Raw genomic sequence first — 16,109 nt, 5'->3', positions numbered from 1 at the left:
ACATTCATACAGGTAACCTACAGAGTTATGTTTGCATACCATCAGAACAGATGAGATTGAGCCATAATATAATTTATTCATTAGAAAATGGTTTATCTTGTATTTTTCAGATTGGCCCCTGACGAAGGAACCGGCTGGTTCCGAAATGCATTGGGCATTGACACTTCTGTTGTTATGAATTTGTGTATTTACTACTACATGTTTGTATCATGCGATTGTCAGTAGATTATACATTATTTTTGCATAAGATGTTTTTCATGTAAATATTGACTGAAGTGTTTATTGAAACAAGTTGTTTACACATTTCTGTTGCCTCGCACCAAATGTGATATATTTCAGATAATGTGATGATTGTATCTTTGAAAATTAAAAGTACAACATGATTTCAAAAAATGTTATAGTGTCAGACTAGACACTTTGTGAACAGTGCACAGTTACATACAGGCTCTCACCCTGTCAATATTTGTACTTTCTTTGATATATGCATAACCTAGCGGACTCACCTTACTCTGTCCATTTAACCCACTTGGGATTTTAAAATTGGGATTTTGAACTATGGCACTATTTATGAACCCACTGAGGTAATACAACTGATTTGGGCTGCTAATACCAGAAGGCAATGTGATGATGTTGTTGCAGTGAGTGACTTTAAGACACGCCCACGAGGGCGGACTTTTTTAAAATAAAGCAGGTGTTCCCGATTAGCATAGTTGTCTTGTGTCTACATTTCCTGAGGCTTGTGAACAAGGGCGGTTGGCCTGAAACACGTTGAGCCGTATAGTGGAGGGTCGTAGGCGGATTCTGCTGGGGCCCTCGTGGTTATGAGAATGGAACCCTGGGCGGCCTCCTCACCTTGGGCAACCTGATTGACTTATGTTTAGCGACCTGGCTCGGTCGCGAGGCGGCCCACCGCTAACTAGCGAATCCAGGCGCCGGTGATTCCAGGCGTCAAAGGAGCAGAGTTCTTCGCAAACGAGGTGGTTGCATAACCTAGCGGACTCACCTTACTCTGTTCATTTAACCCACTTGGGATTTTAAAATTGGGATTTTGAACTATGGCACTATTTATGAACCCACTGAGGTAATACAACTGATTTGGACTGCTAATACCAGAAGGCAATGTGATGTTGTTGCAGTGAGTGACTTTAAGACACACCCACGAGGGCGGACTTTTTTAAAATAAAGCAGGTGTTCCCGATCAGCATAGTTGTCTTGTGTCTACATTTCCTGAGGCTTGTGAACAAGGGCGGTTGGCCTGAAATGCGTCGAGCCGTATAGTGGATGGTCGTAGGCAGATTCTGCTGGGGCCCTTGTGGTTATGAGAATGGAACCCTGGGCGGCCTCCTCACCTTGGGCAACATGATTGACTTATATATATATATATATATATATCCCTGCATTTCCAGCAGGAAAAAGCGAGCCACTCCGGTGTGAAGGTGAAAATATCAAGGGTTTATTCGGCAAACAAGACGCGTTTCGACCTCAGGCGAGGTCCTGGTCACATGACCATTTGCCAGTTCCACAAATATTTAAAGATACAGTGATTAGCACGACGCAGCGTGCCGTGATGAACATAAATAAAAGACTTTGGTGAGTAATATGAAAGATATTTTTACGTTCATGAAGATTTCATTATTTACTTCTTAATTTATATTTGTTTTTAATTCATCACAGTATTTTACTAAGACGGGGTCTATTGATAGTTCCAATGTCTGTTTTCATTAATACACATGTTTAGCTTTGCCTTCTTGCTAACGGGTATAGAACCCTCACATGAAGTAAACTTAGCATCAGTCACCTCGGGTAAAGTACCCTCAGCATAGTTGCAGTAGGTAGTGGCGATCAAGGTGGTGATTCAATGGTTATCTCATGTCAGGTGATATAATGTATATATAATAGAATTGGTGGAAACTAAGGAGGAGATAGTGAGGTAGAGAAAACGACAAAGGGAGCTATAATGGTTTTTAGTAACCATGTGAGTTGTGCACTCAGTGCTAATTTGGATCCCTTGTCAATGTATATATTAAACCTAATGCCCCCGTGCAAATTATTAATTGTGGAGGTGTGCTGTATTCGATATGAAGGTGCTGATTGCAACTACCTATATCGTGAAAAATGGAGAGATGACAGTTCCAGAGAACATCCTTCAATCTCCTGTGCTCTTAGCAATCTCCTAGTGGCTATCCTTCTGTCGTGTTAGATTGATCTGTTAAAAGATATGAAAAACAGAGCATATTAATATCGTAAAAACATGAATTCTTCCCACTTTTCCATGTATGAATTGATATTTTACCATAACCAATAAATCCAACCACATTTTTAACATTGTAACATCACATGAAACATTACATTTGTGACCTCACGGAGGGAGTTGCTCACATGTAGCAGACGCCGAAGGCAACCATGAACTTTATTTTACTCAACCATTTTAAAGTGAATTACAATGTAGAGACCTAAGGTCTCACTAAAAAGGAACTGATAGAGTTGGGCGACAGAAAGCAACAGTATATTTTACAAATGTACAAATAGTTCCTCGTCATTATTCATCCCTGTGGGGAACATGCTGCCTGCAAGATCAGTCTTGACTCTAGTCTGCATAAGGCTTGTACTTGATTCCCTCCTCTAGGATGTTTGGGAATGGTTAGCGAGACCAAAGTATTTGCCTTTAGTCCAATCGCCTTCATGGGCCTCATCAAAATGTCTGGCTGTGCTGTAGCTAAAGTCACGGTTTGTTATAGCTCTCCAATGCTCCAGGATTCTTTTCTTAACTGGGAATGTTGTCGATCCGACATACCACTTCCCACAGGGACATGTGATGGCATAAACTACGAATTCGGTCCCACAGTTAATGGGCCTAGTGATTTTCCATTTTTTCTTTGATCTCGGTAGTGTGACTTCTCTTACACTCTCGCTATGGCTGCAGGCTTTGCATTTACTGCATTTGTGGAAGCCTCCCCTTTGGTCCAGCCAAGGCTTTTTGTTGGTTTGTAAGTGGCTATTGACTAGAATGTCCTTAAGGGACAGATTCTTTCTGTAGGTGACCGATGGTGCTTGTCCTACTTTTTTCTCAAGTAGTGGATCTTGTGTTAAGATATGCCATCTTTTCTTGAGCACACTTCAATTCACCTGCTTGTGTGTTATATGTGGTTATGAAGCGTACTGGTGTTCCTACTTCATCTAGTCTGTGGTGATATTTTGGTGGTTGGAATAAGGCATCATTACGACTGATGGCGTCTGCTTTTGTTACACTCCTGCGTAGCATTTTAATGGGGTACCCTCTGTTCTTGAACCTCTTAACCATTTTGTTCTTGGTTCTTTCATAAGAGGCTTCTGTGCTACAATTGCGTTTGGCTCTAAAGAGCACGCTTTAGGGGATACTCCATCTGAAGTTTGGGGGATGGCAGCCAGCCGCATGGAGAATGGAATTGCCTACGGTTTGTTTCCTTTAAAGATCGGTTGTTATTCTGCCTTCACTAATGGTCAATCTGGTGTCAAGGAAATCAATGGTGTACTGGCTATATGGCATTGTGAATTTCAAATTCATGATGTTATAGTTCAGTTGATTGGAAAATTCAAGGAGATCACATTCTTCACCCTCCCACACAAAAAACACATCGTCAATAAATCTTAGCCATAAACCAATCCTGTTGGACCAGGGTTCCATCTCCTCACTCCATAGGACCTGCTTCTCCCGCTTCTCCCACCAGCCTACCACAAGGTTGGCATAGCTGGGGGCGAAGCAGGTACATAATATATATATATTTCTAGAAGAAAGGAATCAGTCAATGCTGGCTTGGCATGTTTGACAAATTAATTTTAACATGTATGGTAATATATGATTTTACATTATTTTAATTACCGGTCACATTGATTTGAACTGTGGTATGAATAATTCATCGACATACGACTTTCCTAACTATGTTTATCGACTAGTTAGAAGAAAGACGAATGTAATTCAATGTGTGTTTTGAAGGAGGTTGCGAAGTCTGCTTTCACTTGTAGTTATTGCACGGCACGCACAGATGCAAAAGACAAATGTGTTGCAATGGCACCTCTACTTTGGTGATCAAGGCTATGATCAGCCGCAATGCATTCAATACCAGTCAGACATCAATACACTGAGACAATCCTCACACGCTGTCATCATCCTTTGTAGTTGGTGTGTGTATATATATATATATATATATATATATATATATATATATATTCACTGAAAAAACCATAGGTTTCACACATGTTATAGTTAGCTGGACATTTCACTCGTAAAAAACCAATGAAATTCCCCCGTTATAGTTAGTGCAGGCCACTATAACTCACGCGACCGCAATCCTCTGCTGATGATGTCAAATATTACATCACTGATGACATATGTGTCTTTATGAAAAATAAATATTTGTAATATATGTATAGCTAAAGATACAGTATTAGCATCAACAGAGGATTGCGGTCGCGTGAGTTATAGTTGCCTTACGAGTGAAATGTCCAGCTAACTATAACATGTGTGAAACCTATGGTTTTTTCAGTGAATTTGCAAGGTTTTTTAAATGCTAATTCCTAACTATAACGTGTGTGAAACCTATGGTTTTTTTAGTGAATTTGTACGGTTTTTTAAATGCAATTTTTTTTTTGAGATTTTTGGTAAACCTATGTATAAAATAATATATGTACTATATCCTGCATTATGGAATGGTTAATTTATTTTTTTATGCATTTTTTACCGTGCGCGTACGGTAAACTGACGCTACGTGCTCCGTACGTCATAAGTACGGTGCGCTTACGTGATACGATGCGCGTACGGTAAGCTGACGCTACGCGCTCCGTACGTCATAAGTACAGTGCGCTTACGTGATACGTATGTGACGTACGCGTACACGCATGTGAGTTGCGCGGAAGCAACGTCGCGGTTACGCAGGGGCGTGTAATGCGCATGCGCGAGTGCGTCTTACGTACGCGCTCCGTAAGCGCTCCATAAGCGTCATGTTTGCGCATGCGTACTTGTTTACGAGCGCGTACCGTAAGCTTACGGAGCGCGCACGGTAGGTCATGTGATCCACAAAGAACACTTTTCATTGGTTGAAACTACTTTCAGTTCCAGAAACTTCCCACACCACACCCATTCCCCTCATTACTGCTTGAGATCCCCTAGGAGAAGGAGCTGAATTGACATTGAGATACAATGGCAGAGCAGCAGACCTCTTCTGACAGTGAGCCTAGCAGCACCATCATCAGAGAGAGAAGGAGGAAACAAAAGGATTCTTTTGTGTGGGAGTATTTTACTTTTCCAGAGGGGCAGAAAAAGGTCAATGCTCCATTGGTCACTTGCACACTTTGTGACCGTGTTTTATCTAGAGGAGATCCAAGGAAGAAGTATTCCTAGGAAATCACTCTATGATGAGACACATTAGGGATAAACATCCCAGGACCTTTGCTCGACATACTGAAGAAAACTCTTCAGTAAGTCACCGGAGCCCAACCTCAGAAGCTCAGCCGAGTACATCATCGGCAGCTCAGCTGAGCCCTTCCTCTGAGGTGGGAGCATCACCTTCTTCTGCTCCTCTGGACATTAACCCTCGATTTCGGAGTAGGTAGTTATAGTTAGGACCACGTTTCCATAGGAAATCCGCAACATTCTATTTTGAATAACTTTTGCGCCGGTCGACGAATCCTCGTGAATTTTTCAAAATAGGTGGGGCGCTACGCTCCGCTCCTACCCTGAAAGTCTCGGGGGTATTCGTCAAGCGGGGGCTGAGATAAAAGGGGGGTCCCAAAACGCGTTTTTCCCATGCATTTTTCCATAGGACCTTTAGACACAGCTACAGCCCGAACGGCTGAACAGAATTACTTGAAATTTGGCAGAGAGGTAGTCCTCAGGTCAAGGAAGTGCCTTTTGTAGGTTTGGTGTAAATCTGTTCAGTAGATTCTGAGAAAATAGCCTTTAAATCAATATATATATCTGAGCCAGCTTACGGTGCGCTTACGGTGCGCTTACCGTACGCGTACGGTGGCGTGCGCGAGCGCGATTCTGATTGGCTCTTAGATCTTAGTAAACATTCGAATCGGCCGAAACCAGGAAGCGGCGGCCGCCATTTTCTCTCTCGCACTCAGAGTGGGGCAGCATAAATGAAGCCCAAAAATGTGTAAAGGGGCAGTATATTGAGATAATAATCACCCAGCAGTGATATACGGGCCCCCAAACAACCCCCAAGGCAAAAAAAAAATTTCTTTTTTTTTTCGAAAAATCGCCGATTACGCTTACCGTACGCGTACGGTAAAAAATAAAAAAAATAAAAAAAATTATCCACACTTTCCACACCCCATGTGCAAATGGTGCCCTAAGGGCTCCATTTGTGCATGGCATATCAAATAAATGAAAATAATAAACAAAACATTTCACAACGATGCGCATAATATGTCCGCCATGTGCGCACGGTGCGCGAAGCGCATCGTGCGTACATGGCCCATCCCGCATAATGTGGGCACGCGGTGCGCGCAGCGCACCGCGTGACCACTGTGCGTGCAGGCACTAACTGCGTAAAGCGGGCGCGCAGTGCGCGAAGCGCACCGCGTGCTCACTGTGCGCGCACGGTGCGCGAAGTGCACCGTGCGCGCACGGAACGAACTGCGTTAACTGGGCGCGCACGCCACGAATGGCGTAAAGTAAGTTAGCATTTAAAAAACCGTACAAATTCACTGAAAAAACCATAGGTTTCACACACGTTATAGTTCGGAATTAGCATTTAAAAAACCTTGCAAATTCACTGAAAAAACCATAGGTTTCACACATGTTATAGTTAGCTGTACATTTTACTGATAAAAAACCAATGAAATTCCCCCGTTATAGTTACTGTAGGCAACTATAACTCACGCGACCGTAATCCTCTGCTGATGACATATGTGTCTTTATGAAAAAAAAATATTTGTAATATATGTATAGCTTAAATTTAATGGAAGAAGACATGGGCAAATAAGTGTCTAAATACAGTATTAGCATCAGCTGAGGATTACGGTCGCGTGAGTTATAGTTGCCTACAGTAACTATAACGGGGGAATTTCATTGGTTTTTTATCAGTAAAATGTACAGCTAACTATAACATGTGTGAAACCTATGGTTTTTTCAGTGAATATATATATATATATATATATATCATTGCTCCAACTTGCCCACGCTTGAACAGCACTCGAACACAAAGGTAGGTGGCAAACCTTTATTTTCAGGGTACAACCGGTCTGTTGCTGACAGCTTCAATCAGACAGTCAGTTTGGCAGTGAGCCTGACGCGTTTCAAAAGATTCCTTTCTTCTTCAGAGGCATTTGCTTAGCTGATTGCGTGCACCTGGCCCCGTTTTCACAATGTTGATGCCACTCCCCTGGATGGGCCTGTCACATGACAGTGGGGCATTGTGGGAACTGCAGTCCAGGTTGATTTCGTATCATATGGTGGCACTAATGTCTGTCACTCATTTCAAGCCCTCGGATGGGCCGCCGCCAGCAGCGTCCAGTTTCAATCCCTCCTCTGTGCTCCGCATTGCAGCTCGATAGGTATCAGCCACGCGGCCCCCGATTATGGGGTGGTGCAAGTTCGGCGGCTGGACCGCCGCCCAAATATCATTGCTCCAACTTGCCCACGCTTGAACAGCACTCGAACACAAAGGTAGGTGGCAAACCTTTATTTTCAGGGTACAACCGGTCTGTTGCTGACAGCTTCAATCAGACAGTCAGTTTGGCAGTGAGCCTGACGCGTTTCAAAAGATTCCTTTCTTCTTCAGAGGCATTTGCTTAGCTGATTGCGTGCACCTGGCCCCGTTTTCACAATGTTGATGCCACTCCCCTGGATGGGCCTGTCACATGACAGTGGGGCATTGTGGGAACTGCAGTCCAGGTTGATTTCGTATCATAAGGTTGCACTAATGTCTGTCACTCATTTCAAGCCCTCGGATGGGCCGGCGCCAGCAGCGTCCAGTTTCAATCCCTCCTCTGTGCTCCGCATTGCAGCTCGATAGGTATCAGCCACGCGGCCCCCGATTATGGGGTGGTGCAAGTTCGGCGGCTGGACCGCCGCCCAAATATCATTGCTCCAACTTGCCCACGCTTGAACAGCACTCGAACACAAAGGTAGGTGGCAAATCTATATTTTCAGGGTACAACCGGTCTGTTGCTGACAGCTTCAATCAGACAGTCAGTTTGGCAGTGAGCCTGACGCGTTTCAAAAGATTCCTTTCTTCTTCAGAGGCATTTGCTTAGCTGATTGCGTGCACCTGGCCCCGTTTTCACAATGTTGATGCCACTCCCCTGGATGGGCCTGTCACATGACAGTGGGGCATTGTGGGAACTGCAGTCCAGGTTGATTTCGTATCATATGGTGGCACTAATGTCTGTCACTCATTTCAAGCCCTCGGATGGGCCGCCGCCAGCAGCGTCCAGTTTCAATCCCTCCTCTGTGCTCCGCATTGCAGCTCGATAGGTATCAGCCACGCGGCCCCCGATTATGGGGTGGTGCAAGTTTGGCGGCTGGACCGCCGCCCAAATATCATTGCCCCAACTTGCCCACGCTTGAACAGCACTCGAACACAAAGGTAGGTGGCAAACCTATATTTTCAGGGTACAACCGGTCTGTTGCTGACAGCTTCAATCAGACAGTCAGTTTGGCAGTGAGCCTGACGCGTTTCAAAAGATTCCTTTCTTCTTCAGAGGCATTTGCTTAGCTGATTGCGTGCACCTGGCCCCGTTTTCACAATGTTGATGCCACTCCCCTGGATGGGCCTGTCACATGACAGTGGGGCATTGTGGGAACTGCAGTCCAGGTTGATTTCGTATCATATGGTGGCACTAATGTCTGTCACTCATTTCAAGCCCTCGGATGGGCCGCCGCCAGCAGCGTCCAGTTTCAATCCCTCCTCTTTGGTCCGCATTGCAGCTCGATAGGTATCAGCCACGCGGCCCCCGATTATGGGGTGGTGCAAGTTTGGCGGCTGGACCGCCGCCCAAATATCATTGCCCCAACTTGCCCACGCTTGAACAGCACTCGAACACAAAGGTAGGTGGCAAACCTATATTTTCAGGGTACAACCGGTCTGTTGCTGACAGCTTCAATCAGACAGTCAGTTTGGCAGTGAGCCTGACGCGTTTCAAAAGATTCCTTTCTTCTTCAGAGGCATTTGCTTAGCTGATTGCGTGCACCTGGCCCCGTTTTCACAATGTTGATGCCACTCCCCTGGATGGGCCTGTCACATGACAGTGGGGCATTGTGGGAACTGCAGTCCAGGTTGATTTCGTATCATATGGTGGCACTAATGTCTGTCACTCATTTCAAGCCCTCGGATGGGCCGCCGCCAGCAGCGTCCAGTTTCAATCCCTCCTCTTTGGTCCGCATTGCAGCTCGATAGGTATCAGCCACGCGTATGTGATGTTTTCTTAAGGCAATAGTGCACAGTAGCAAGTGTCTGGATTTCTTTGACAAAGACCTTGTTTGTGGAAAGGCGTCAGATTGTATTAAATCATGTTTGAAAAACTACCCCTGGAGTGTGGGCTCTCTTTGCTGCAGCACTGGCATTTCTGATATATATATATATCTATGTATGTATGTATATTTATGTAAATGATTTTATGGATTTTTGATTTGCTACTAACCTTGGTGCAGATTTTTGAATCTTCACAAATTTGCCCCCCAAAAAATAAGTCTCATCTACCTCAACTGCTGGGTGGGGGGGGGGGCATGTAAACTTGCTAGGAAAACACAGATTCCCAGCATTGTGAATAAAAAAGTGGTGCTGGTGTTACTCTTCATTAGGGGTTGGGTCCCCGCAGCCAGGCCTTGTGCCCAGCCACATGCCTTCTCATGGGGGGGTTGGGCGCAGGGTCTGGCTTGGTGGCAGAGCTTGCACCCAACCCCACTCCACGCACGAACAAAGGGTGTGCATGGTGTGTGGCTCATGTAGCAAGGTATGGTAATAATCTATTACATTACATTACACAACCTGCAGAAATTAACTGAGAAAAAACAAAAGGTTAAAGTGACTTTATGTTTAGGTTTAGTAATATTAGCTGCCTTTATATTAAAAAACCTTTAAAAACTCACTGAAAGAAAGCAAAGGTTAAAGTGATGTTATTGTTAGGTGGAAATGTCACTTACAACACAATGTAACTTGCGCCCTTACCATGCACTGCTTATACACTCACATACTATATCACTCATGACATGTTCAATGACAGCATTGATACCATCCCATATGACATCTAAAATGATATCATTTCTGACCAAACTGTGCACAGTGGGGGTTCATGTTATAGTTACTGGATGGAGTGAGTTAGAATTACTTCAATTAACTATTAATGGTGGATTTCAGTGCTTTTTTTGGATTAAAATATTCAGTTGTATATGACGTCTTGTCACCTAACTATAACATTACTTTAATATTTGTGTTTGTCTAGTGAAAAAAAAATATATAAATGTATATATATATATATGTATATATATAGATATATATATACACACCACATCAGATTCTTCACACAAAAATCGGACACCGACACGGGGAGATTTCAGGAATGCAAGATTTATTCCTCCATTACGCTGCAACGCGTTTCGGCATTCACTGCCTTGATCACATATAGATAGATATACACTGAATCAAACAGTAATTTTCTTGTTTTTTTAATGTAAGAAAAGATCGTATTACCATACCTAACCATAAAAGAGTACTTCCATAGTACTACTCCCTCTACTCATAATTGCTTTGGTTACTCAGGCCTCTTGTGTCTTGGAGTAAAGGGTTTCAGTAGTCGATTTGGGGTGCCATAAGTTCTTCCTTAGTTTTACTAACATCACAAAATCATGTTTGGGAGGCACTGGAAGAACAATTAGATAAGGGTGAATACTGTGGCAGTAATGATGACGTGTGCCAACTCTCTACTTTTTATGCTGGGGTAAGAGAATCATTCTGCAATGATGTCAAATATCTCCTTTATATATAGCTGACTTGACACCAGAATCTCTGGTTTTGACTTGTTCTGTGATGGAAGCTGTAGTCAAGCAATGAATGTGTTCAAGTGTGCTATGTTGCAATAAACAGTTTTACCTCTCTTTGTCTCCTCCTATCCTGTCCCATGATCCCTTTCTATTCTGGATTCCCTAACTCTCTTTTTTTCTCTCTCTCTTTCTATCTCTCACATCTCTTTTACTCATTTAATATGGATTACTTCTCATTTTACACATTTGGTCCTCGATTCTTGTTCCTTTTTACTGAATCCTCTCTATTTTCCTACAATGATTCAACCGGACTCCCTCTGCTGTTTTCTCTCATTCCTCTGTTTCATTCCAACATTTCATTCCTGAACTTGTTCCCATTTCTCTCTCTTGGCATCCCTTTTTTTTTTACCACACATCTGTTTTTCTCTCGCCTTGTCACTTTCCTTACCTCTCTATCACCTACTCTCACTTGCCTCCTCCCTTCCATTGTCCTACACTTCCATTTCTTTTCATCCCCTGTCCTTTTCTCTTCATTACTCCGTCTCCTCTAATGTCCTCATCCAACGGTTACTCTTCATTCTTCACAACCGCCTCATCTAACTCTCTATTTCTTCTTTTGCTTTGGCTCTCTCTCTCTCATTCTCTTTCTTTCTATATCTCTCTTCACCCTTTCTCCAAATCTCCACCTTCCTCATCTCCTTTAGGAAGCTCCTGTTATCTGAGCCTCTTTGCGGGACAATTTTAGACCTCCATTTTGTGAAGGAGAAGCAATGAGCCAAACGTCCGTGGAGCCAGAAAGCTCTCAGCTGCTGGTCTATAATCCCCAGGAGCTGGAATGCAAGATTTGCTACCACCGCTACGACACCCGGCAGCGCAAGCCCAAGCTTCTCAACTGCCAGCACCGGGTCTGTGCAAAATGCCTCAAAAAGATGGCCGACATTGGGGATTCATCCCCAAACATCGTCAGCTGCCCCTTCTGCCGCCAGGAGACCTGCGTCCCGGATGAGGATGTCCAGTTTCTACAAGATGACAGCAAAATCCTCACAGTACTCTCTTACCATGACCGTGTGCGGAAGCGAGGAGCGTCAGTGTCTCCAGAGGTTATCCTGAGCCCTGGGGACTTGGAGCCCTTCAATGAGCAGTCACACAGCTCATCGGACTGCCTTGTGATCACCATCATGGAGGTGCCAGAGGGCGGCACTTCAGCTGAGAGCCTGGGCGTGCTTGATATCATGCGCATGTACCGTGCCCCGAGCCTAGACTCTTTGCCCTGTCACTGCCCGGCCCAGAAATGCCGCTCCTGCACCTGGAGGACTTTTCCACGCTTTGTCATTGGCATCCTCTGCCTCATCTACTTCAGTTCACTGCCTCTGGGCATCTACCTTCTCATGATCAAGCAGCTCACGATGGGCATCGTGCTGGTCAGCCTGGTGCCATCCACCCTTCTCCTGTGCATATTCTATGGCTTCTGCCAGTGTCTGTGTCATGAGATCATGGAAGCCTTCCCTACATGATTAAACATTGCTGGCGGTAGAGAAATGCAATGACCCAGAGTGAGACTTTCCCAATACAACTCCCACATCCTGCAGGGGAGGGAAAATGTGTAGCCGAGTGAGACTTTCCTTGCCTGACTCATCCTGTCCTGTAGAGCAGGAGGACCATTGGCCAGAGCAAAACCACCTTTATGGGACTCCTCAATTCTGCAGAGGAAGGGGCAACAAGGCCAGGGTGAAACTTTCCTTGGTTACTCTCCTTATCCTGCAAGCGAGTAGCACTGTGGTTCAGAGTGATACCCTCACTCTGTTACAAAGTCATCCTTCCGAAGGATACTGTAAACCAGACTGATACTGTTTATAATTCACTACCCAACCCAGCAGGAAAAGGACACGTTGTGCAATATTGAGATCTTAATTATATGACTTACCCAACACTATAGGCACATCATAAATGGGTCACAGTGAGGCTTTCACTATGTGACTCCTCACCCTGCATAAGATGGGCACAGTGGGTTAGAGTGAAGCCACGTTACATGATTTCCCATACTTTAAAGGAGGGAGCAAATAAGTTGGAATTAGACCTTTTCTGTTAGATATTGTGGTTTGAAAAGGCTAGGATCCAGGCCAAGAAGAAACCTCAGACGTATTTCTATAACTAGCCCTTGACAGTATAATGCTTCCTTGCATTAAAGGAGCTATTCATCTAGGCCAGAGTGAGACCGTACTAATGTGGCTCACCACACCCTGCAGGAGAGAGACACCTTGAGTCATAGCTGGACTTTCTTAGTCAGAGTCATCTACATATGAACGTAAAAGGTACAAAGGCCATAACACGGCTGCTTCACCTTAGCAATGGCCGTCCTGCAGAAAAGGGACATCATCAGTGGTGGCTGGTGACATTTAAAAAAGATGGGGCAAGTGAAGTAAATATTTTGATTCACTGACAGGCACTGTGAGAAATTAGTAATTCCTTTTGGGTCAGGGCCAGAGCTCTCAATTGTGGCTCATTATAAACAGTATATATCTAGAGTTGAGGCTGAAGGAATGTGAGTTTCTGCCAGTGCCGGTCAGAAGGTCTAATTCAAAAAGGTGTCAGAATTAAAATTAAATGTTTACTTACCCACTGGGTGCTCTTCCTCCGGTTCTCGGTGTTCTTCTCCAGTCCATGGATTTGTGTGTCCTGGAGCCAACTCCCCTAACCAATCCAAATGCTGCTCTCATGCTTCTGATAATATTAACCAGTATGAGAGAGGCTCCAGGATTCTTTGGAATGGGCTGGCTCGGTGCTCATTCAGACACTGGGGGCCTGTGCCAGCTCACCATCCGGCTGTCCAACACAACTCGGGTTAGAGAGAACCTAAAAGTGTGCATGTTAGACTGGCTGTCGCAAGACAGGTGACCAAACTGACATGCACACTTTGAACTGGAATTCACACCACTGCAATCCTGCTAACAATCAGCAGTGTGGTCCAAGGCTTTGTCAAGGCTTGGTTTAAGATTAGTCCGGACTTAGTTAAATCAGGTTAAGAGTCAGGGCTCGAGTCTTGGCTTGGTCCTGGTCCAAGTGTTCATTATCAAATTTCTGAGGTTTAAAGACTGATCCAATTGTTGGACAGGTGAAGAAGTAAGGGATGTACAGTGTATATTTGAAACGGCCAATAAAGATTCAAGGGAACATTGGTATGGACATACATTGATTGAGGAATGGTCTAAAGTTAGGGTAGGGTAAGATTAGTGCCACGACTTTCACTTTAGAAATTAGAGTAGATCTATATTTTTGTTATTGCTATTTTAGGACTTATGCACTTTAAGAATCCACTTTATTGGGAAATCTTTGGGAGACTATGCAGACAGCAACATTTCCAGGGAGCCCCACTGATTGCATGGCCATAGACCTGGAACTTCCATTTCCTTATCTTGAAGCCATGTATCCATTGTATTTGTGCATTCACCATGCCCCAGCCAGAACCACTGTGAATATTACTTTAGGAGGCGGCTCCCGGAGAAGAATTGTGTGGGCTTGTCTGACACTTTAGCACGAAAAGTGCTGAAAATCTAAAACAGTGTTAGCTCTAACCAAGCCTTTGTGCAAAGGACAAGTATGTGACCTTTCTTGCCTGGGGTGGGCAACTAGAAGGCACAGGATAGGTGTTGGGATGGAGAGAAGCACCAATTCCTTGTCTGTATATTGTTGTTGAGCCAACTATTAAAATGCTATTAAAGTAAAAACAGAGCGGAATTCATTGTGTGGTGTCATGTCTTGTGCCAAGCTGTCTGGGAGCGTTAAAGCAAAGGGTAAACCCAAAAATCACTGGGACCTGGGTATCAGACAGTATAAGGGAAAAATGGTCGCAGAGCATACAAGCTTGTTAAAGCCTACACAAAATCGATATCGAAGGATACTTAAACAAGTAAGTGATGTCAAAGTGTTATTTAATCACACATTGGCAAAATACACATTTTTTATGAATAAATTGACACTAATCGAACAGTGCGGGGTGCCAAAGGAGGGAGGGGGGTAGTGAGTAAAGTGAGGTAAGAGGGCAAGTGACATATAACTTTAATGACACTGTCACAACTCAATTGTAAGGCAAACAATTCTATGCCACACAATCCAGATGAAATTCATTCGTTTAAATGTAGATTATTTACAAAACCCATGTACAATCGGAAGACCACAGTGTACATTGCACTGTTGAGGGTACTGGCAATATCATATGTCGACGTTTCGAACCCTGAACACAGGTAGGTTGGTTGGCTCCTTACTAACGGGGTCTTCTTCAGGACAGAAGTGACGGTGTAACAAGGAGGAAAGGCACCTACAATGATATTAAGTCAATGTTACAAATGAGTATTGTATCGAGTCCCAAGAAAAAAATTAAAGGGGACTAAGTATGGAGGCAAACGCTATAATTACCATGTTGGAAGATGAACGTATACTCAATATTGGCTTGGCGTCAGAAGGCGCGGGGCTGGTAGGCTCCAAACGAGGGTGGGGTGAGTGACACCTAAAAAGATTATGGGGCGTCATTACAATGGTGATCCATAAAACGAATAATGGATTCTTGTAGTTCAAAGACTTACTCATTTATCATCAAAATCACACCGGAGGTATTATTTACTCCAACATCACACGCCGTGGGGAAACCATCGGTGGGATAAGTGAAATCAATCGCAGAGAAATTCGGCCTCTATAAATGTAACGTGAAAGAAAGGCAATGTAAAAACAGTTTAAAACCAAACCCAGAGGATATGCAGCGCAAGGGACAAGGTACCAAAAGCTACCATCAGCAGATAAAACTTCAATAGATATGGGAATAATCAACACAGCAGACATAAAACCCATAAATTAACTCTGGGTCAATGTGAGAAAGGATCCCGCCAGAAGTCCGTGCCCATGTTCAAACATGCAACAATCCTAATGAGCAATCAGGGTCATGTATAGGCCTGGGCGAAAATTTCGTTCCGTTCGCGGAAATTGCGATAATTTGACATTTTCGCGTTCCGCGGAGAGCGCGAAAATGTCAAAAATTCCGGTTTCCGCAGCTTGGCGATAATTTGTTTCTTGCTCGCGCTGTAAAATAATACATTCTCCCGCGCGCGCGTTCGCCTTACCGGAATCCCTGCGTTCGCCGACAAGTTTTCTT

At 44.1% G+C, this 16,109-nt stretch overlaps 1 protein-coding gene across 2 annotated transcripts in view; it reads left to right on the top strand.

Annotated features, from left to right (window-relative positions):
• LOC146812369 (E3 ubiquitin-protein ligase RNF182-like) overlaps positions 1 to 14,686 on the top strand; it is a 45,811-nt gene extending 31,125 nt beyond the window's left edge. For both annotated transcript variants that reach the window (XM_085619368.1, XM_085619369.1), the window contains exon 2: positions 11,671 to 14,686. In XM_085619368.1, the coding sequence (XP_085475494.1) occupies positions 11,737 to 12,480 (744 nt within the window). In that variant the 5' untranslated portion in view covers positions 11,671 to 11,736 and the 3' untranslated portion in view covers positions 12,481 to 14,686. The remainder of the gene's footprint in view (positions 1 to 11,670) is intronic.
• The last annotated feature ends 1,423 nt before the right edge of the window (positions 14,687 to 16,109 follow it).

Source organism: Triturus cristatus, chromosome 7 (genome assembly GCF_964204655.1).
Source record: "Triturus cristatus chromosome 7, aTriCri1.1, whole genome shotgun sequence".
NCBI lineage: Eukaryota > Metazoa > Chordata > Amphibia > Caudata > Salamandridae > Triturus > Triturus cristatus.
Note: the sequence above shows the minus strand (reverse complement) of the source record. Positions and strands in the feature narration are given on the sequence as shown.